The following is a 24,774-nucleotide window of genomic DNA, read 5'->3' on the forward strand; positions in this document are numbered from 1 at the left end:
CAAGCCAAATACAAGTAGTGCTAGGTACGCCTTAATGCTTGAGACTCTATAAACAGTGCTACATCAATGGCGGTTGAATTTCTTAATAACCTTCCTTCATTAACTCTTAGCTTTATGGGATTTTCTTTTGCTATACAAAGAAAACAGTAAAGCATGGATAAAAAAGGAAGGACCTCATGGTGAATTGACAAGCTTCTGTTTTTGATACATGCTTTTGTAAATTGTTTTTAATCTCTTGAGACAATACTGATGGCTTTTCTTACAGACAAGGGTTAAGGTTCCACCATTTTAAGTATCAAGGTAAATTTTAGCTACTAGGCAACATGGTGTATTTTCCCTCTGGTTTTTCAAGGTGCTGCTTCTAGGGAAAACATACTTCACGTTAAGACAAACACCTACCTGGTGTGGAATGAAGACTTAAAATACATTAAATTACAACACTGAATAAGAAACTCTCATGTTTCTCTGGGGCCCTCCCTAAAGGCAATTATTAATGCTCTGAGCATTCTGGTAGAAAGCATGACATAGAAAGAAAAAGTATAATGTTGACCCCTGTTGTGACTTTGTGCTTCTTTGGACCAGCCTTGGCTCTTAGTCTTACACTCATGAGTATACTGAAGGCGTGCTATAATAAAAAAGTGGACTTATAGTAAAAATAAGGCTTGCTATAGTATGACTCTGATGAGGCTAAAAAAAAACTATTTATCTTAAAATCCAAGCTGTTGTGTATAAAAAGAGGTTGGTGTAAGTTAACAAATAACTGAGAGGCTCCACTTTCAGCCCAGCTCAGCATCTTAGATAATGGCAAAGAAATGATGGAAAGCCTGTTTTCAGGAACAATCAAGTATGATTTACCGACACAGAAGCTCACTGACACTTGAAGGGCATTCTGATGAGCCTTCAATAAGGAAAGTGTTTTGTGCCAGGTTCATTTTTGGTAATTTACATAAACGGTTGCCTTACCAGCCCAAACAACAGTTCTTTGCAAAATCAATTAGCATGGTAATTACTCAAATGAAATCAGAAACTTTTAAATTTCTCTGTGAAAAGTAATGATCTATGAAACATATTAGAACAAAAGGCATAATACAAAACTCTGTCCCACTAAAACATACTAGGTGCTACTGTAACTACTAGGGTCTCCCCTTAGGCTTAAACACTGCTTTGCTTATTCAGTGCTTCCTAAAAGTGATCTCACTGAAATCCTGTAAAAATATGTCTGCTTAATTCTTCCAAGGAATCTGTCTCTGGCTAGAAATAACACACAATGGGATAAATTGAATGTTACATAATTTGTGGTACCACTGTTTTACAAAGGTGTAGAGATTCAATTTCAGTAAAGGATGTAAGACACAGTGAAGACAGAACATGCATCCCAACTGCGCTGCGACTCTCAAAGTCAATTCAAAACAGAGAAACCTAAACGGGCACCCGACCAGCAATGCTCTATCCGGACAACACAGACCAACACACAGTAGGAAACGCAAGCTCCCCTGTGATAAGATGATGAATATGAGCTAAAAAAAAAACCAAACAGACAAACAAACAAACCTTAGACCTAAACTAAAAAATGGTAAAGGAACAACAGAAATGAAAAAGTATTTTCCATTAAATCTACTCTGAATAAGTGGACATGTATGCAGAAAATAACCATTAACTAGAGTCATCTAAAACACTAACAGAAAGTCAAAGGAAAACGAAGCAGAAAACCTCTAATCTATAAAACCAATAAATTAACAAAACATACTGACAAGTAAGGTGTAAAACTGAAGATGTTCCAAGCGGAAAGCGCTGGCTGAAAACCTCACCGTTTTTGGCTACTTCTGCTATGATGTTGGCTACTCTGGCTGTGCAGGAAGACTGTGGCGTCAACAGGTTTGCGAGCAACTGAAGTACTCCACTTCCTTGTATTTTTTCACTTGTTTCTGTGTCTGAAAGAAAGAAAAAGGCTTCCATGAAACTCTGGAATGTAAACATGAACTACTTACATGGCAATAAATTATTCAAGAACTTTCCCGATCATAATAAAAGCTCATTTCATAGACATTACATTGAACCTTTTATATAAATGACCTTTTGCTCTGTAAGCTGCCTTTACCTCAAGTTTTAATCTTCACAATACGATGTTATAGTACTATTTTGTTTATCTCTGGTCATGCTACAACGGGAGTTTTAATCTATCAACTACAAGACAATTTAGTTTTAGTGCAAGTCTCAGTGGTATCAACTCAGAACATGAATACTTTTTTCTACATCCATTGTGAATTCTTGAGAATAGAGCAATATAATTTATTATTTTTATGGTTCCCTATAACGGTACAGAAACTTAAAATAGCAACTATAATGAGTAAACCTCATACATCATAAAACTTTTACGTAATGAATGACAGCTAAGATTACGTTCTTCCATATGATGACCACATTCTGACCCCTCTCCCCAGACAGGGTTTCTCTCGTAGCCTTGGCTATCGTGAACTCGCTTTGTAGACAAGGCTGGCCTTCAACTCACAGCAATCCGCCTGCCTCTGTCTCCCTGAGCCCTGGGATTAAAGGTATGCGCCATCTTGCCCAGCTATGATGACCACATTTTAATATAACTCATTATAATCACTACTAATATAAAGAGAGAGGAAATAAACTCCATGATATTCAAAACTCTTGCTTGGTGATATAGGAATTCAAGAGTTTCTGTTTTCCCTAAAGAGCCTTAAGACAAAAACAAGCTTCTTCATATATGCACCATTGAAAGAATACCATATTAAATCAAAAAGGCAAAAAGGTTAAGTAAATGATACAAATAAGGAAAAGTCAAAAAGTTACTCTTTGATTACAGGCAATGAGAAGAAATATGTATTTAATGAGATTTTGTGGGTCGTTAAACTCTTCAGTTAAAATCTACCTCTAAGTCTTGTTCACTTATACGTTGTAGATCTCTGAACATAAGTAACAGAATACTAAGAATTTTTTTAAAACAGGTGATGCGGATAATGAAGTAGGAAAAACATTCTTACTCAAGTAATTCAAGAATATACACAAAAATGTATTTCTTTATCATTAATGCTGAGTATGAGTTTTTTTTTGTCTTTAAGACATTTTTAGATTTATTTATTTTTATGTGTGTGCACATGCACAGGCGTGCTATTACACTAGAGTGGAGGGCAAAGGGGAACTAGGGGTCATTTCTTTTCCCCCATCTGAGGTCCGAGTCACCAGGCTTGGTGGCAAGCCCCTTTACCCACTGAGCCACCCTGCCAGCCCCTAAATAGTGTTTTTCAAACTGCGCATTCCAGACTATCAGTGAGCTCTTGAAAGAGAAATAAGAATCAAAAACGCACACATTAACGTAAAATGTTATTCCTTGTTTTTTGCTTTTGTTATATCAGGAACCAAACCCAGATTTTCTCACACGTAAAGACTCTACTACTGAGCTACCCTTCCAGTTCCTACAAAAAAAAAAATATTTTTAATCATAGGTTTGGGTCAAAAAAAAAATCAGAAACTGCTATTTCATGTGTTCCTTATCTACCCAGGATTCTGAGTTAAAGGACCATCATTCTTTCAGTATACGCTTTCATTCTGCATCTTTGGCAAAAGTTTAACTTTTAAAGTACCACCAGGAAATCTGACACTGACGATATAGTATGTGTGAGCACACAGACAGATGACAAACAGACAGGCACACATACACACTTCCAACAGCCAGAATGAGGTGAAGTCATTTTACCCAGTTGAAATGCTTTGTTTTCTGACTGGTGCTGCAGAGGAGCTACAGCTGAAAACTCTAGGTCAGCCTGCCCCAGGGGTCTAGCCCACCATCTGCTCATGATGGGCTCACAGCAGGAATCTGGCGTAAGACCACATTCCGACTGGACCTGAGGCTCAGGCGCCTGAGCACGAAGGCAAATGTTAACTGCACATCATCCTGGCATGGTTCGTTTTAAGTGTAAGATAACGACTACTTGAGTACCAATCACATCTGAATGCCAGGAGCAAGAGAAAGACATACAACAGAACAGTGCAAGCCTTTCACTGTGACACGGCTTCCCACAACCACGCACATAGATTTTTATACATGTCTAGAATTTAAATACTCCAGAGTTGTAATTTTCTTTTGCCATAAAAAAATAACAAACAAAATATGCTATGGCACTAAGACGCCGGTGTGTAATAAACATGAAGTGGTTGCTGCTTTTTGAGACAGGGTCTCTCTGTGTAGTCCTAGCTGTCCTGAAATTCACTATGTAGACCAGGCTGGCTTTCAACTTAAAGGGATCCACCTGCCTCTGCCTCAGGAATGCTGGGATGAGAGCCGTGTGCCACTACATCCACCTAAACAGTTTCAGTGAACCTCACTATCTCCCTCTCTCCCAAACTGTACACTTACCTCGATGTTCTCAGGAATCTGTGAACTTCCTTGAAAATTATTTTTAAAGGCATTAAGAAATAGTTCAGATGGCATTGCCTTCATGAGAACCAGCCCCAGCAGGTCTTAAATAGAGATGCAAGAAAGAATGGAAGGGGCATGCATAATCATAAGGAAGGGAATGACATTCAAAGTGCATTATACACTCACATAGAACTCCCTATAGTATGTAGTGGATAAACAAACTATTGGAAAAATATAAAGAAAGAATAGAGCAAAAACCCACTTATGTAATAACACCATTAACAACAGGCTCACCTCAATGATTAAGCTGTGAGACTCATTCTATAAAACTATAGCAGATGATTCTGATAGTCTTGTCACTCCCATCCCAGGGACAACGTAAGCTATGGTTGAAGCTATGTTTGAAAATCATCACTAGGGGGCTGGAGAGATGGCTCAGTGGTTAAGAGTACTGCCTATTCTTCCAAAGGACCCGGGTTCAATTACCAGCACCCACATGGCAGCTCACAACTGTCTGTAACTCCAAGATCTGACGCCCTCACACCAACACACATAAATTAAAGTTAGATAAAATATTAAAAAACAAAAAGAAAGAAAATCATCACTAGAACCAGCAGAGGGCCTCTTTAAAATCATCACTGACTAGGTCATTGGGCAACTGCTAAAATTTGAGAGTTGCAGAGTTCAATAATGAAAGGTATTTATTCACAAGTAAACACCACGAAGATGGGTGTGACAACTGTGGGGAAGCTGAGGGCACAACCACACTGGTTATCGCAAAGGACAAAGTCATTACTGAAGAAATGGTCCCACAGGAGAAGTGGGCAGAACAGCAAAGGTGCATTTCCAGATAAACATCCATTTGGATCTCCTGTCTGATACCCTGGAGGGAAACAGGACGTAAACAAAGCAACAGAAATCAGCCATCTGCAGGACTCTTTAAAGCTCTTAATTTAGTAATATTTATAGTGAGCCTAACAAGAGTATATTCCTGCATCTTAAGTAATTTCTTACCAAGAGATCTAAAAATGAGTAATTCAAGAAATACATTCAAAGAAGTGGTATTCCACACTATTGTAAGTCAATGATGAGATATTTACTCCACTTTCCAGGGGAAATAAAATAATAAAGATATGTAGAAAACCTTTGTTAAGGTAAATCATTTATCATCAACATTACTATTGGGAACACTAAAAACAGAGACAAATGGAGGCTGGAGAGATGGCTCAGCAGTCAAGAGCACTGGCCACGGTTCCAGAGGACCTGGGTTCAATTCCCAGAACACTAATGTACATAAAAAAAAAAATCAAAATAAATCATTAAAAAAAGAGAGAGAGACAAACACTCTTAATGCCTAAAAACACGAGAAAGACTGGAAAAGTAGTTACAGAATTTTGAGAAGTTCTTTGGCTTGAGATCCACAGAAGTTTGCCACTGACCTGTGTTTCTGAACTATGAACTATGAATACGTGGGCTAAAGGGTCATTTTTCTCAATAAATAAAGAGTGGAAAATCTGGATAGCCACGTGTAGAAGCATCAAAATCCCACTGCCTATACAGGAACCAACCCCAAGTGGATCAACGACCTCAATGTGAGACCCAAAAACATTGGAGGAAAATGTAGGGCAAACATGGCAGCATACTGGCCTATGTAAGTCTCTGGTCCCTCACAAAATAATGCCAACAATCAACAACGGGACCTCATGACACTATAAAGCTTTTGTGAGTCACTATGTGGTTGCTGGGAATTAGACTCAGGACCTCTGTTTTTAATCTCTGAGCCATCTCTAGAGAACCACAAAGCTTTTGTACAGAAAAGAAAATGCAGTGAAATAACAGCCTCAAGATGAGAGAATGGGAGAAAAATCCTTGGTAGCTACACATAAGGCAGATGGTAAATATCTAGAATATGCATAGAACTCATAAAACTAACCTAGAAATGGAACAATCAAATCAGTACATAGACTAAAACAAACACTGCTTCTCAAAAGATTAATTAAAAACACTCAATAAAGGGTTGGAGAGACTGATCGATAGATAAAACATTTGTTGCTGAGCACTGGGACTCAAGCTGGGCAGGGATGGGGACCAGAACTGGTGAGCTCCAGGACTTCCAAGACCGGACTTAATATAAAGTGATGAGTGATCAAGCAAAGGCACTGAATGTCAGCCTCCAGCCTCTACATACATGTAGAACATGTGTATGCACACACCCTAAAACACATGTGCATCTACACGCATGCAAACAAACATGCATACACATGTGCCCAACATATAAAAAAAAAAAAAAGAGAAAAACAGAAACAATGGGTAATAAATTTACTTTTAAAAGTTTTGATTAGCTATAAAAGAAACACAAATCAAAACTACACTAAGATTCCATCTCCTTAGTAAAAAAGGCAAACATTATTTAGAAAACAACAACAACAACAACAACAAAATGCTGGAATGGACCCAGACAAAAAGGAACAGTCTATACATCGTTGGTGGAGCCTCTCACAGAGTACTCCCACAATAGTGCTCACCACGGCACCACTCACAAGAGCTAAGTTACAGAACCAACCTAGGCACCTAACATCAAGAGAATGAATTAAGAAAATGTGGCACATGCACACAATGGAATTTTTTTCCACCCATAAGGAACAATTATGCCACTTGTAGGAAAACAGATGCAACTGGAGATGGTCATATTACACGCACTAAGCCACACTCAGAAAGACAAATACCATGTTCTCTCTCACTCGTGGTTCCTAGGATTGTATACAGATAAGTCATGCATGCTACACGAAGCCAAATGACCTGGAGGAACAAAGGAAGTAATGAGACGGAGAAGAGAGGGTGGGAGAAGAAACGTCCAATAGCCATTTGAGTATTTTTAAAAACCAAAATAAAATAACTTTATGCGGCCAAGAATCATTTGGAAAAAATGCTGACAGCTGTATGTATCTACCAGGACAAGTGAGCCCTGCCATTTTGAGAAGAGACAAGAACAAACAAATAGAGTCTAAACACAATTGAGATTGTGGTTACAGTAACAAATTTACTACCATTAAGCTGAGGGGAGAAACCTACTTTAGACCACTTCATTAGCAACACATGGGAGTTCATGTGCTCAGTAGGTAAAGATATTTATTGCCTTGCCTGACTACCTGTGTGCCACCCACAAGAACTGTATGGTGAAAAAAAGTGAATGAACCCCTGAAAGTTGTCCTCTGACCTCTACATGTGTGCCATGGTGCATACATATCCAAACACAAAATAAATATATGCAGTGTTTTACAAAGCCTGACATAGTGCGTCTCTTGGCTTTACTCAAAACCAGCTCATGTCTTTTCAGCCTCTACCATCCAATGCTTGCTGTATTCTCATCACTGGGGTCACATCACCCTTAAATTTCTCTTCCTTCTAATCTCTGCCATCAACCTGTACCACACTGAATCTACAAGTATAGTCTGAAACATATCATCACATTTCTTGACTTTAATGGTCCAATTTTAACTGTCCTTGACAACCCATCACAAAATCACGCCCAGGACCTCATTAGGTGATACCTTCCTATTTCTTTGTGGCAACCACCCAATTTGCCCTTAAACTGTCACCATAGTTTTCACTTACTTTTTACTTGCTTTTCAACAGTCTTAGTATGGTGTCAGGGTCCTTTCATAACCTGAACTCCTCCTAGCATCCATATCTTGGCCACCTGCACAGACCCTTCTTGCTGGCTACGCCAATCTTCTGAGTTTCTTACTGGACTAGGTTTTCCCATCACTATGATTTTTCTATACCCTCCTTCCACTGTTCGAGATGTCTTTCCATCTAGCTGAAGTGCACTGCATTATAGATTCATCATTCCCTCTTCCTGCCCATCCCCCGCGTTAAATACACATAACACTGTAATTGTTTTCCAACTGTCAGACACAGGAGTGGGAAAATGTATTTTTGGTAAGTCCTTATTATGGAGAAATGTAAGATAAAGAGGCTACAAATCATCTTCAGAAAGCTCATGTATTGAGTAGGAAAGAGATACAACTTTAAAAATTATTTAATATGATTCATACCACCTTGGAGGCGTGTGCGTGTGTGAAGTACAGAGGAAAGTTACCACAGCTTCATAAACACCCCCAGAAAATCCCCAAAGATGGTGACTTCTCAGCTGAGGGTATGTGATTAGATGTGTGTGCAAGGGTGCTTGCCCATGAGGGCACTTGTGAAGCCTGAGGCTGACATCTTCTTCAACTGCTTCGCCATCTTCTCTTCTAAAATAAAGGATACATGTATTTACTATATATGTGTGCGCACTGGCACAGCATACGTGCAGATCAGAGAGCTCTGAGGGAGTGGATTTCTCTCCTACCAGGTGAGCTCTGGGAACTAAACTCGGGTCACTAAGCTTAGCTGCAAACCCACTGAGCTACCTTGTCATACTTTCCACCTAATTTTTAAGAGACAGGGTCTATTACTGAATCTGGAACTAGCAGTTGATGTTGACGTTGAGTACAGCAGCACACACAACACTTGGCTTTTGGCAATTCGATCTCAGGTCTCATGTTTACACAGCAAGTATTTCACCCACTGAGCCATCCGACCAGCCTTCAGGTGAGGTTTTTTAAGGATGATAATATATATTCTAAGTAGAAAAGAAGAGAGATAAAAGTTCAACAGTAAGTATGTAAAATGCTGACATGGGTAATTCGTCTTTTGACTGGATTGAGAAGTACCTAGGAGCCTAGAAAAGCACATCTCTCTGTGTGTCTGGGAGGACATTTCCAGAAGACCTGAACTGACCATGTGTGGTGGCCCCTACCATCTAACAAGGGGGAGGCCTAGGTAGAATAAAAGGGGGGAGGGGAAGGGTTGCTTTCTACAAGGTGGCCTGCTTTCTACCACACATTCCTGCTATCTTAATGTTTTTACTCTTACCGTGGATCCAGAACCCAAACCCAAAACCTATGCAGTGAGCTAAAATGTGCCCTTCCTTTATGTTGTTTAGGGCAGGGACGTTGTCTCAGTGATACAGAGACTGGCTAACGTACGAGCAGAGACCCTAAACTTGGACCTGCCACATCTCACAGCAGATGACTCCGTCCGCAGCAGCTGACCAGTGCTGGGACTGCAGCAATGTGGTGAGTGAGAAGGTAAGTGTTTACCCACACAATTCCTATTATTGATCAAGACCCAGGTAAAATGCCATTCCTCCTGTGACAATGATTCTTTACTTTGTGAGTTTTAAAAAAATCTTTTAAGTGTGAGTTGAATCGAGATTTTTGTTTAGAGCTTTGTAAACAGTGCTGCTGCTGGTAATGTGGGAGGCTTACACCTTCAGTCTCAACACTCATATTTCTGTGAGCTCAAGGTAAGCATGGTCAACGTAGTGAGTGACAGGCTGACAGGGATACATAGTACAGACCTTATTCTCAAAAAAACACTAAGCTGAAGGCTGGGAACGTACCTCATGTGGCTAGACTGTTTGTCTAGCACGCAGGAGGCCCTGAGTCTGATGCCCAGCACTGAATAAACTGGTATAGTAGCAACAAGTTTATAATCCTGTGTAGATCTCTGTGAATTCAAGGCCAGCCTGTTCTACAAAGCAAAGTTCCAGAACAGTAAGGACTACACAGAAAAACCTCATCTGGAAAAACCAAAGCAAGGGAACAAACAAAGAAAACAAATGTCCAGAACAGAGCATGGAGACACACGGCTGTAGTCTGCGCACACTGGAGACAGAGCATGGAGACACACAGCTGTAGTCTCCACACACTGGAGGCAGAACAGAGAGACACACGGCTATAGTCTCCGCACACTGGAGGCAGAGCAGAGAGACACACAGCTGCAGTCTCCTCACACTGGAGATTGAGGCAGGAAGATACGAAAATCTGAGGCCAGCCTGGGCTAGACACAAGTTCCAGGTCAGCAAACTTAAAATTCAGTGAGAACTGTTTCAATAAGCAACCATATTACTTACATTACCAACTACTGTATTGTGGTATTCAATTAATGGTATATAAAAAGAACTGTATCCATGCCCTTAAGTCCAATTAAAGAAATGAAAAAGGCACAAAAAATAATGAATATATACTGGCACAAACTTAAATAAAGTCATATATAAGTTGTTACAGGAAGGAGCAATAATAATCAAATAAATGAGCTGCCTTTATTGATTTCATTATAATTATGTAATTACTTCTCACTGAACTCGAAAAGAAATTATCTTCTATTTTAGAATTCTCTCATCACAATTTTTTCCCCAGTGCCTAGGGCCTTGCACATGCTAGCAAGTTCCTTAAGGATTCTGAAGCCAGGAGCAGAAGTGTCACAGAATTACCAGTCATTATCTCACACAGGGACTAAACTTTTTAGCTTGCACTAGACTAATCAGGTCTTAGATCATATTTTTCAAATGCAAACATATGCAAAAATATTCTTAAAGCCTTTGGAAATCTGCAGAAAACTGCCTTGCTTTTACACTGCCCTTCCCACATACACACAGCACAAAGAAAAGATAATCAGCCCATGACTAAGTTATTATGAGTCAAAGGAAAACACTCTGTTTGCTCCTTTAGTATAATGAAAAGACGTGGAACGTTCAACTATGGGAAGAGAAGATTACAAGCATCTAAAATAAATTCACCTCAGAGAACACTGTGTGCTAAATTCTAGATTCTGGATCCATATGTTCCTACTTTAAAAAATTATCCAGCCTTTTGGAGCCTCATTTTAGGATTTAACAGTAAGTATTCAAAGTAGGTCAGGATAATTCTCAGTAAAATCAATTACTGACTTTTGTATATAAAGTTATCATTCTAATGGCATTCTTCCTTAGCAATTATTCCAAAACATCTATTGTGCCACATAATTCATTTTCATATTTCAAGAGAAATGCATATGCTACTTGTCATAGTCAATGTTTTTTTTTTTCTCACAATTTAGCTTAATGGCAGTGCCCTGGTTATTTGTTTAGTCAAACGCTGTTCTAGATGTTTCCATCATGGTGGTGTTGGACGCCATTAACATTTAATTTGGTGGGCTTTGAGTAAGCCACAATCTTCCCTCTACAATACAGGTATGCTGTGTATTATCAACTGAAGACATGAAGCCAGACGAAGACAGCAACTGTCTTAGCAAGAAGGCCTTTTGCTGGTTGCTTTCAAACCTGGGCTGTTCCATGAGCTCCTTCTTGGGTCTCCAAGCCTTGGTCCACTCTGCCAACTGACATGTACCAGCCTTTGGACCTGCAAGTCACTTCCTTTTTCCCTTGTGAGCATATGGTCCTGGAGAAGGCATCATCTTTGTCCTTCCAACACGTATTTTTAAGTAAGAATGCAAATGTGCCACAGATATATTAGGAAAACCTTTATTTTAAAACAATATCCTAATGCTTCAACACAGGAAATAAGGGATAAGGTGGTGGTGATTCCTCAACACAGAACTTTGGCTAGGGGAAAAAAATATGCGTATTTATACATTTACCCAAGAGCTAGAAACAGGACAAATGAATAGAAACTACAAGGAAGAAGATTACTAAATTACAATGTCAATAAAAAATGTTTTTAAAGCCAAGCGTGGTGGCACAAAGAGGTAGGAGCGGAAAGATCAGGGGTTCAAGGCTAGTCTCTGCTACTCAGTGAGCACACACAAGAAACCCTGTCTCAAAAACAACATAAAAGGTGTTTTTTTAGTATCTGGTTGTTGAAAACAAGTACAACTCCCTCATAAAAACAAAGTGGTGAGGCGGTGGTGAGAAAGCTACCATGATGGCTCGTTCGTTCAATAGCTGGGACCCACGTAACAGAGAGAAGTGACTCGCAGAAGTCATCCTTACACACACACACACACACACACACACACACACACACACACACACACACACACACACACACTCCCCTTCCCTGACACATTAAATTCAATGTAATTAAGCATTTTTAAATGATGCTTTCATAAAGACTGACAATTTCCTAATGTGGAGACTTCCGGAAGCGATTACTAACAAGAGGCTAGGTTAGTAAGTTATCTTGAAACAGTAAAACTAGGTAATACTGTGATGAAATCCTTTGTTCATTGAGGACAGTGCCCAAACAAAGCTGTGAGTATCTTAGGAGACACTAGAGGTTTTGTTTCCACACTTTAACTGTGTTCTTTGTGCAGTGCTTTGACCTACATCAGCCTAGGCTGCTCAGGTGTGAGGCTAGCACTCCGCCACAGTTACAGCCATGACCCCACACCCCAAGCTTCAGGACAACGCTCTTTTCTTTGTGTTACTCATGGCTATGCACGCCTCCTCCTGTCACTCTGACTTTTCACTCCTTTCTTTCTCTCTTCACTCCAATTCCGCCATTCCTTGCTTTGTGAGTTCTTCCGTGCAGGCACACATAAATGGAGACCACAGGACAATCTCTGGTGTCCTTCACTGCGTTCTACCCACAGGTTTACATTTGTTGTTTGTAGAAGGGTCTCTTAATGCCCTGGCGCTTGCCAAATAGTCTAGGTTGGCTAGTCAGCAAGCCCCAGGGGGAACTAGCCAGTCGCCCCCTCCCAGTGTGCCAGCATTACAAGCCGGCTTTTTACTTGTTTGTTTGTTAATACTGAAATAAGGAAAATTATCTAGAAAAAAAAGTTTTACATAAATGATCTCTCTATGCAATTGGACCTTCACAGGTATACTCTTCTTACAATTTCCTTTAAATATGTCACCAAATTCTCATGTATTAAAAATGAGCCAAGTCTTCCCTGTATTTCAAGAATTTGCTTTTGTATTTTCATTTTCATGGAACAGTAGTTAACAAATATATACTCATTAAGGTTTCTTGTGGTCTTTGATGATGAAATTTCACATTATTTTCTTCAAAAGCCTATTTCAGTACTTACCTTCCTATTCCTCTGGACAGCATGGCAGTATCTTATTCATAGATAAAAGACTACGAGAACATTTAGTGTTTCCTTCAAGTCATCTGAGGCAGCCCTCTTTTCTACCTACTGAAAGACAAGTGTCTATATCTTAATCTTGTGACTGTGTGTGACCCACAGACTGGCGCCCCAGCACCCTCCCAACACTTACCAGAAATGTGGACTCTAGGCCCTAACCTGGGAAATACTAACTGAGAACCTTGGCGGCCAGAGGTCCTAGGGGTGTATATTAACAACATCTGCAAGTCACAACAGTCCTGAAAAAGTCGGAGCAGCACCCACAGACTGGGACACTGACTTCGGTGTTGGTTACTTTTTTGTTGCTGTGATAAAATACCATAGTCAAAGGCAACTTATGGAATAAAGTTTATTTGGCCTTCTGGTCCCTAAGGGATATGAAGACAGCAAGAGGCAGGCATGGTGGCAGAAGCAAGACACTAATAGGTCACATCTTCAACTACTAGCATGACGAATAGTGTGTGACCTGGAAAAGGGACAAAGCAATGAACTCTACCACCCTGCCCCTGCCAGCAAGTCCTCACCACGTTTCTAGACAGCATCACCAACCCAGGACCAACTCTTCGACTGTGTGAGCCTGCGAGGGGCATGCTCACTTAAACCTCCACGGGAAGAGATAGTGTAAGCCGCATTTGCAGGCACGTAAGTGTAATAGATATGTATGTTAATCGCTTCATTATAAAATCAAAACAAAAGTAAGTAATAACTACTTGAAATTTAGTTAGCTGCCCTTTCAAATGCCCAATGACCACATGTGACTTAATGTCTATTAGATTCTAAAGCAATGATCTGGAACCACATTATTAAAAAAAAAAAAAAAAAAAAGCAGTTCATCACCAAGAGAACAAGGCCCTCTAAAACACCTGAGCAAAGCTCCTATGAGCTCACAGAGACTGAAGCAGCAAGCCCATGCTCTACACAGGCTTGCACCAGGTCCTCTGCACGTACACTACAGCTTCCAGGTGGTCCACAAGGGACTCCTGAGTGTGTGAACGAGTGGGTCTCTGATTCTTTTTTTTTTTTTTAAGATTTGTTTATTTATTATGTATACAGTGCACATCAGATCACATTATAGATGGTTGTGAGCCCCCATCTGGTTGCTGGGAATTGAACTCAGGACCTTTGGAAGAATAGTCAGTGCTCTTAACCTCTGAGCCATCTCTCCAGCCCCAGGTCTCTGACTCTTGTGCCTTCTCTTGGGGCTCTTTATCTTTTTCTGTTGTCTTGTCTTGTCCAACTTCGATGCGGTGGTATTTTGCCATGTTCTGTTGTTATCTTTTAGAAGCCGGCTCTTTTCCACTAAGAGTCAGAAAGGAGTAGATCCGGATGGAAAAGGAGGCAGGGAGGAACTGGGAGGAGTACAGGGGAAATTGTATCTACATTATATTGTATGAGGAAAGGAGTCTATGGTTAAAACAAGGGGGAAAAAAAGTGTAAAAAAAAAAAAAAAAAGGCAGTCCATGAGCCAAAAGCATTACTATGTGTAAGAGTCATTTGGAGTACAAGACAGTAAAAATTAGTTCATTCTGTGTCACACAAAGCAACTATATCTAGTGTTGTATAACAGGATTAAAAAAGAAAACTCAAAGGCTGAGAAGTTGACATTTTTAATACGTTGAACTAATTACAAAAGTCAGATTATTTTCAATTGTCACCCATTCTTTTATGATTATCCCCTTTTCATCTAATAGCAACATCTAATAAGTGTACCCCCATCAGATACCAAACATGCTTCGATTCTAGCATTCCGGATGGCGAATTAGAATTTTATACGTACCTATCAGTTTCCATTACCAAATAACCAGCTTCTAGCCTCTTGGGGAAACAGTATTTATTTAGCTGCATTAAACAACTTACTGTGAGACTTGAAAACAGGGGCGGGGGGCGGGGGGAGGGAAGGGCTATGTACTTCTATGCTTGCTTTATAAAAGTACAAAACGACCATGCCAAAATGTTCTAAATCTAACTTTAAAATATGTATTTAACATTGGACCATAGCACTGTAACACAAAATTGACCCATCTGTATTTGAATCACTTCCAAATATTATAATGGGTTCACCTACATTCAGTAAGCGGACTGCTTTTTATTCTAGGCATGAATAATTAGTGTGCAGGACCATGACATTCTGCACAGTGTTCTCTCCCGCTGCCCTGACAGCCCATAATAACTGGAATAAGAAAAGGGAAATAGACTGTCACTCTGAGTAAGTTAGCGTTCTTAAATCTCAAGAGACTTGCACATTGCTTTTCAAGTGGCAATGGATAAGATTAAATACTATTCTACTTCAAAAAAATAAATCTAACTAAAGATCTTCCATATTAAAGGCCCAAACATCGATATTAGCCTGGCGATTTGCACTTGAACCTTAGGTTACTAAAAACGTGAGCTACTCAATGGTATCTGTGGAGGCTCCCTGTCTCATGACGTGAGGCCAGGCCACTCTCTTTTTTTAATTGCATTATTTGTGTATATATTATGGCTTCCAGTTTAGTCTTTATAGGTTACCTGAGTGTGTAAATGAGTGGGTCTGTTTCTTGTGCTTTCTTTCTCTTGACCTCATTTCCTTCTGTTTGTTCCGTCCAATTCTGATCTAGTTTTGTTGTATTATAATTTAGTGCTATCCCATAGAAGCCTGTTTGTTTTTTAATGAAAGAAAGGCGTGAGGGGAGACAGAAGGAGCAGGGAGAAGTCCAGGAAGGGGAAACCTTAATCAGGATGCATTATGTAAGAAAGGACTAATCTGTTTTTAATAAAAGGAAGCATGGAGCTATTCATGTCTTTTCAGTAATGGCTGACTTATGATGATAGAGTAAAATGACCACATCCTCAGAGTTAAGAATAAGTCACGCATGTCTGGCTAAACACAACAGTGAGGCCTGTGATCGGTCCGGCACATGGCCAGAGAAGACAGTAGGATTAAAAGGTCATTCTTGGCTAAAAGGCAAGTTCGAGGCTAACCCTGGGTAGAAGAATCCTATCTCAAGATAAAAGAGGGAAAAGAGTGAGAAATAATCATGCTTTGGGCCTTAGCAGTTTTCATCAAGATCTTATTTTACATCCCCCAGCAAAATAAAATTTATCTTTTTTTTGGGGGGGGGGTTGTTGTTGTTTTTCTTTTTGGTTTTTCCAGAAAGGGTTCTTCTTGTAATTCTGGCTGTCCTGGACTCACTCTGTGGACCAGGCTGGCCTCTATCTCAGAGATCTGCTGCCTCTGCCTCCTGAGCGCTAGGATTAAAGGTGTGGGCCACCGTGCCCAGCTTAATAAAATTCTAACTTATATTGTTAAAAAGATATGTCTCTCAGCTGGGCATGGTGCTGCAGGCCGTTAATCCCGGGAGGAAGTAGGCTTTGTATCTGACTTATGCATCTATCAGATAAACCCACACTGAGGAAGTGTGTTCCCTGGAACTCTTCATTCGGATCCTTTGCATTTCGTGGTCATCTTTCCTCCCTTCGACTCCTTGGCTTTCTGAGAGGAGGGCTGGGCACACACACTAGCCTCCCTCCAGCTCAGTCTCTCTGCCTGATCCCTGCCTGCCAGGACTGCAGTCTTCTGCTGCCATTCCTAACTCCAAAATGCATTTCTTACTCGGCTTCGTCTTCAAATGCTTCCATTATTCTCCCATTTCAATAGTTCTACAGTTGGTAATAATATTCATATACCTTTATAACTCAGGAAAATTAAAATCACAGTAAATAAGGAACAAGGAAAAGACAGTGACTTTGCTCTTACTGACTTAGCATGAAACGTACAATTCTGATGAGACATCCATTTCCTTTAGTTTTATCTAATGAAAAAAAAAATTCTAAAGCTTTGTATTAAATAAGGCTCAGACAAAATTTTTCCAAAAGGGAATAGTTTATTTTAAGTACCAATTTTTCTAGCTTGATTAAAGACCTTTTAAGGGAAAACGTTATAAACATTAAATAATTTTGTATTAATCTGTGATTTCTATTCATATTTATTAATCCTTACAATACCAAAACTCACATGACATTACAAATTCATTATGAAAACCTACATAAAATTACATTTTTTAAAGCATGAAAAACTTATAATCAATAATGTTGAACATAAAGTAACCAAGTCTTAATTCATAGTCAGAGATATATTTTAAAGGCTCATGCATAAGTACAGACAGTTATGGAAATGTTTTTAACTACATTTAGATGCTGGAGAAGTTAAATTTTTTTATCACATTATTTGCGGGTGTGCATGCATGTGCGTGTGCATGCATGTGCACACTCCAGCATGGGTGTGGAAGTCACAAGCATATCTGAAGTTGATTCTCTCCCTCAGCCACACAGTCCTGGAGATGACACCGCAGATACCAGGCTTGGCAGCAAGCACTCTTACCTGCTGAGTCACCTCAGCAGCCTTTGAACAGATTTTTCTCGTAATAAAAGTAATCCTTTATTTAATGCAGCTTCAAAGACTTTGGTATGTACATATTACAACTTCGAGAAATTTCCTGTGCTTACCAGGCCAAATAATTTAAAAGGCTTAATTATTTTGTACCTATTTAAGTCAGCCCTTGGTTTTTTTAAAAAATGAAAACAAGGAAATGATCTGAACCTCACTATACATCAAGTATAAATGTTCTACTTCCTTTCCCATAGACAGTGGGGGGGGGGCAGATGTGGGCAGTGGGGAGGGGAGGTCTCAGAGCCTGGAGAGAAAGGGAAACCAAGGCGGGGGCATCACTGAGACAAGCTAAGACCTGCAACAGGGAGGATATGGGATGTCTCTAGCTGAGCCTCCTAGCAGTGGAGGACACAAGACTAAGGAGGTCACCTCCTAGCCAGGTAGGACCTATAACGGTGGGAGAGGAACACCAATCCACCTACTAAACCTTCGAAACAAAACTTCCCCTGCCTACAAGATGTGCAGAGATAAAGATGCTGAGTAGATGCTGAGATTGGAATGACCAACCAACGCCTGGCCCAACGGGAGAGAGGCCAAGCCCTGAAACCATTAGAGATGCTCTGCTTTTGTTTATAGACACGAGCCTAACTTAAGGGTTCTGACAGGTTCCACCCAGGAGCTGATCAAGTCAGATGCTGAGGCTCCCAGCCAAGCATTAGGCAGAGCTGCGGAAGTCCTGTGGAAGAGTGGGAGGAAAGGACAGAAGGACCCGCAGGGGACAAGAATGCTGCAGGAAGACCAACAGAGTCAACTAACCTAGACCCCTGGGGGCTCACAGAGGCAGAAGCACAACCAATGTGCATGCATGGACTGGACCTAGGACCCCTACACGTAGGTACCCAATGGGCAGTGTGATCTTCATGTGGGTCCCCTACAAAGCTGAGTGGGTACCATCAACATGGATTCTGTTGCTTGCTTTCGATCACTTCCCTCTAATGGCCTCAGTGGACAAGGAGGAGCTCAGTCCTGATGAGACCTGATGTGCTGGGATGGGTTGTTGGGAGGCGTTTTGCCTTTTCTGAGGATGGAGGGGGGTGCAGGGGGGGGGGAATAAGGAGAAGAGGGTGGGGAAGGAGGGACCAGGGGGGAGGGACCAGGGGAGTAGTCTATGATGGGGATGTAAAGTGAATATATAAATTAAAAATAAGCTAAAAAAAAAAGTTATACTATTGTTACTGCTACCCAACAATAATTTTATTAGCTTGAAATAATAAACACAGCAGAGTTTTACTATTTTTACTAGTAACTGAGAAAGGGCTTAGTGTTTAAAACGGCTGATTTTTTTTTTAAACTTTCTCTACTCAAAATGACTTTTTTTTTATTAAAGGAATTTTATGTAAAATCAAGGTGTTACATGTAATACAGAAGCAGTAGTAAAGACTACTTTTAATATTAGAAACTAAAATACAGCACAGCCACCTCCTTTAGTTTTATGGGAAAGGAGTAAGAATGTCATTTTGTGGAATTCTGGCTGAAACTTCCAAAGAAAATGTAATTTGAAGAGTAGGAGGAAAACTCCTAGTGCTTTTGAGAGAGCTTTGTCTTAGTTAAGGTTTCTATTGCTCTACTGATTAAAACATCACCAGGAGCAAAAGCAACTTCAGGAGGACAACAGTTCCCTATCAGGACAACATCAAAGGAAGTCAGAATAGAAACTCAAGGCAGGAACATGGAGGCCGGACCTGAAGCAGAGGCCACAGAAGAGCCAGGCTACTCACTGGCTTTGCTGCCCAGCGCCTGCTAGGCCTGCTCTAGGACAGTACCTAGGTCTACCAGCCCAGGGATGGCACTCCCCACAGTGAGTTGGCCCCGCTTACATTGATCATCAATCAAGAAAATGTACCACAAGCTTGCCCATAGGGCAATCTGGTGGGAGCATTTTCTCCACGGAGATTACATCTTCCAAAACTGAGTTCAGTTTGTGTCAAGTTTATACAAAACTAGCCAGCCTGGGTAAAACCAGTAAAAACACACAAATGTGCTCACGTTCCCAACCTGTTGCAACCTGTTGCTAGGTGAGTTTCTGCCCCACCTCAGGTCTCTGTCAACAAAAGACCTCACCAGATGAAGCACCCTGACTTTAGACCCCCTAAGCTCTGAAGCCAAAATAAATGCCTTTGGTTTAAAACAGCCTGTCTCAGGTATCCCGTTATGGTAATTAAACACTAACTAAAGCATTGCGTTTTGCCCAAATTTTCATGGTTTGAAACTTAATCTGCCAAACGACAGTGTTGCCTTTGGGAAAGCTATTAAATCACAAAGAACCAGTTGCAGCGACTCATCACTGTAATCTCCTTGCAACCCAGCTCTCAGGAGGCTGAGGCCAGAGGGCACCTCTGGCATTTGAGGCCAGCCTGGGCTACAATGTAACACTGTGTCTGAGATTTTAAAAAGAAAAACACAAAACAAAGTCACAATGCTTATCCTTCATGAGTGGATTAATGCCATCTTCAGGGAGCTGCTCGTCCTCTTGCTCTGGGTCAAGTGTCTCCCATCCCGTGAGTGCCAAGGTAGTGTCCACATCTGCTGGTACCTGGGTTCTGGGTTTACTTGATTCCCGCTTTCACAACAATGTGAACAGCTGGGTGGTGGAGGGACATTGTTCTTTCAGGGTGGAAATCATGAACAGGCAAAGGTTATTCAGTGTTGGCTCCCGGCACTCGTCAGCAGCAGAGGCTTAAAGGCCAAGTTTTCATACTTCAGCGTCTCATGGTGTTTATGGCTCCAAGCTTTCATAGGCACAGACTTGCTGCTCTAAGCTGTTCAAGTCAGAGCAAGTTCTAGGCTTTCAGAGCACTTCATTTGCACCAGTCAGTCAGTATTGCAACATCCAAGCTTCAGGTGTTGGTGCTCTCAGCCCTTAACTCTTCACAGGCCTCTAGACTTTTCCAACAACTGTAGCTTAGTCTTGACTCTTATGAAACGTTATTTTTTTCCAAACAATATATTTTGATCCTATTTTTCCCTTCCCAACTCCTTCTCTTTATCCTTCATACTTGCTAAAATAGTAAAAACAAACAATCACAACGTAAGACAGAAGAAATGCCAAAACAAAAAGAAACAAAACACCCCTCCCAACACACACACACCACACACAAATGAAATTCATTTTGTGTAGGTCCTGGGCACAGAGTAGTTGACCTGTAGAGTGACTGATTTCCCCTTTGTCAGTGGGTATCAATTACAAACAGTTTCCTGGTTAGGGGTGGGATACCCGGTCTAACTTTGCCCTCTTAGTGCTGGAATCCACTTCGCTTGACCCTACGCAGGTTCTGTGCATGCTGCCGTAGTCTCTGTGCGTTGATCTGTGCACTGGTTCTGTGTCTGGAAGGCACTGTCTCCTTGTAGTCCTACGCCACCCGTCCGTAGCTCTTACAATTCAATCTTTCCACCTCCTCTGTGGAACAGGCCCCTGAGCCTTGAAGGAGGGATTTGAAGAAGAAATCCCATTTAGGAATGAGTCCTCCTCCTTACTCTCTGCAGATTATCCAATCGTGGGCTTCCGTGTTCAGTTCCATCTACTGCCAGAAGCTCCTCTGATGAGGGCCGAACGATGCAATGATCTATGCGTATAGCAGGTAGGCATTTTATTGCTGTGTTCCTTTAGCAGGATAACAGCAGCAGGCTTTGCCCTACACCCATGACCTATCCAGTTTAAGACTGTTGGCCACTTTAGCATTTTTAGGTATGGGTTCCATCTTATGGGGTGGGTCTTAATTCCAATCTAAAAACTGGTTACTCCCATGGCATGGGCGCCACTACTGCACCAGAGTATCTTGCTAGCAGGTTGGTGTTGTTAAGTCTTGACTCCGTGTCATCAGTTCCGTGGCCTCTTCCCATCTTAGTTCAGTCTCTACTTTCAGCTTCTCTCGAGAGCTCTTCAGTAGGGTCTTTGCTGTTGAGTGAGCCAGAGTTTCAGACCCACAAGTCACTGCTTTGTAGATGCTGCTGCTTCTGGACTGGGCCTGGGCTCAGGTTTTTTTATCAGCTTCCACGGATGTTAGCTTTAACAGCTCAGCCTGACTGATCCATGATAAGGATTACAAGTGATCAATAAAAGATCACTTGGCATAAGCCTTGGTTGTGGCCTGTGCTGACGTACAAGGAGAGCTAAGGAAGCGCGCACTAAAGAGACGCCTCCAAGGCTCAGTCAAAGGGAGTGACAAACAGTTGCTTATGTGACCAGTAGAGGCACACACTCTGCTTGTATACAACTTCTAGTTCTGTCCATCACAAGCCACACACATGTACTAGTCAGAAGCTTCAAACGAACACAGACTCCCTTCTGTCAACCACAAATTTTCTGCTGAATCACCAAGGGAAATTTACCCAATTTGGACGAAATGGAAATAGATGAACGATTGGTGGGGCTACCCAGAGCAAGTGCAGGCAAGGTCAGTTAGTTTACTGGTGTTTGTCAGGGCTGAACTGAATCCTCTCATAGCCTATGTAAACTATCTGCAACAGCTGGGACTGGACCAATGCCTTCTAAAGCACAGGTCACAGCGTCAGATGTAGCGACTGTTCATTGCCTTGGCAGCTACAGCAAAGCTTCCTTGGAATAAATACTCAAAGCATCCCGACTACTTGTTAAAGAAGAGGCTGCTTGGTTGAGATTTCTTCTCTCAATTCAAGAGCACAAGGAAAAAAAGCAGCCACCCATCAAAGTGACAATCTCTAACAGCTTAGTTTCTTCAATATCCTTCAGTGCTTACAGTAAAGATTTATCATGATTGTCTCAGCTACTTTTTTATTGCTACAAAGACATAATGACCAAGGCAACTTACAGAAAGATTTATTTAGAGTTTACAGATTCATAGAACAAGTCTATGACCATTATGGTAGGGAGCATGGTAGCAAACAGACAGCATGTCACTGGAGCAGTACCTGAGAGCTTACATCTTATCCACAAGCCTGCCTGCTATCTTTCTCTGTCTCTCTCTGTCTCTGTCTCTCTGTCTCTCTGTCTGTCTTTCTCTCTCCCCATCCATCCATCTATCTATCGAAAGAGAGCCTGGTGTGGTTCTGTGAAACCTCAAAGCTACCCAAAGGTGACACACCTCTTCCAACGAGGCCACACCTACTCTTTCTTCCTAAATAGTTCCACCAACTAGGGAGCAAACATTCAAATATGTAAGTGCCATGAGCCTTCTTGGACCAGGTCAGGTCATTGCTGACAGGGCACCAGAGAGGTGATAAGGAATAGTCCAGAGGAGGGAGTCAGGCAAGATGGTCAGGAGAATCTTATAGCTCTCTGACTACCAATCAGGCCGCCTGTGGTGCTGACTGACTACTAATCAGGTGCTAGTTTCACAGAACAAAGACAGATTAATGATTATCCAAGAAAAATAGATTATATGTTTGACTTTTTCCTTACATGTCCAGGATTACAAGTTGAGTTACAATCAGAAAATACAAACAGAACAGATGATGATGATGATGATTCCTATAACTCCAATTTAAAAAATCCAAACAATGTCTCCTCCAAAACAAACACATTTATTATCTGACAGTCTGCTTTTAAGCTGGCAGTGCTTGTAGCTTAAGAGGACAAACAGAAAATATCTGAACCAGTCTTTTTATGAATAGCCCATACTAATATCTACCTTCTTTTATTATATGTTTATAGCATATGTTATGCTATAAAGTAGGGAAAGTTTATTTTAGTCAATATATCTTATTTACGGAGTTCTATTCCTCCAGGGGCATATCCTGTACAATTTCAGAGAGCTCTAAGCCTATAATAAAAAGAGACCTTGAATCTGTAACCTATTCTCCGGGCCAGTCAGAGTTTGTTAACTGTCTCTGTCTACTCAGCACTAATTATGATGTTTAAGTTTGCTCAGGAGTAGATACCCTAAGAAGATTCCTGGAGTAATGGCCTCATCTAGCTATGTACTGATCTCTGCTTAATAATCTCCAGGGCACAAGGGAGACTTCCAAATAGTGGCCAGATAAAGTTAATTTGGGAATTTTCCTAAAAAGACTCAGACATAATTTTTTTCAGGAAAAGACATAAAATGAATCGTAATGCAAAAAGTCCAAGAATACAACACTCAGAGACCAAAATCTAAAAGTTAGAGAATGAAGAACAGTGATTGCAGCAATCCGCCCAGCTTAGCTGGAACTGTTATCTTGCAGCTGTGCTGCCTCCATGACTCGCTGTCTCCAGTGAATACAGCTGCATCACATGAGCCTGTGGCAGCCACGCCCATCCAAATCACCACGATGACAACATTTTACACTTAGTGACTTATTTTATTAAGTGTGCATGAACGTATATGCGTGTAGGTGTCTGCAGAGTCCAGAACAGGGCATCAGATCTTCTGGACCTGGAACCACCAGCAGTTGTAAGTCTCTTGATGTGGGTGCTCCCAAGAGCAGCATGTTCACTCAACCCAGTGACATCTCCCCAGCCCAAGCATTAACATCTACTTCACAGCGGTTAACTCCAAGGCAAATGCCCTTGTGAGGATTGGGTTCCTCTGATCTTTCTGAGTGAGTAAATAAATATCTGTTGTTTATAAAGTTCCCTCAGAGCAGAGCAAACCGACACTCTAAGCGGGTACATACTTTGTATGTTATCAAGGGTAAGTCCTAAGACCTCTAGGATGTCTGAGATTGTAGACAGCATGAAACCACACACACACACACACACACACACACACACACACACACACACACACACACACACACACAGCTTCTCCTGGGTATATACAAATGGCTAACTAGCACTATGACTTTTGCATGTTGGAGCCATTATTAATATACAGGCCATCCTAACACAAGCTGTGACATGCCAAAGTAGCCATTCTCATACAGTACATAATTTATATGAAAATGTATATAATTAATATATAATACATGCTAGTTTCCCCTAAACACACATATCCAAGGTGAAGCTTAGCTTATAAGAGATTAGCAATAGCAATAATAGAACAGAATAATGAAGGTAAAGCTACATGAGCATGCTCTTGTTCTTTCACAATATCTAGCTACTCTATACGCATGTCTTTCTTGTGATGACGTGGGATGATAA

General features: G+C 40.9%; 1 protein-coding gene across 4 annotated transcripts in view; it reads right to left on the reverse strand.

The window, feature by feature from the left end:
- Positions 1-24,774, reverse strand: part of RAP1GDS1 (Rap1 GTPase-GDP dissociation stimulator 1) — a 141,889-nt gene that overhangs the window by 82,624 nt on the left and 34,491 nt on the right. For all 4 annotated transcript variants that reach the window (XM_084757395.1, XM_084757393.1, XM_084757392.1 and 1 more), the window contains exon 3: positions 1,809-1,931. In XM_084757395.1, coding sequence (XP_084613521.1) covers positions 1,809-1,931 — 123 coding nt within the window. The remainder of the gene's footprint in view (positions 1-1,808; positions 1,932-24,774) is intronic.

This window comes from Acomys minous, assembly GCF_964271855.1.
Source record: "Acomys minous genome assembly, chromosome: 14".
In the NCBI taxonomy this organism is placed as follows: domain Eukaryota; kingdom Metazoa; phylum Chordata; class Mammalia; order Rodentia; family Muridae; genus Acomys; species Acomys minous.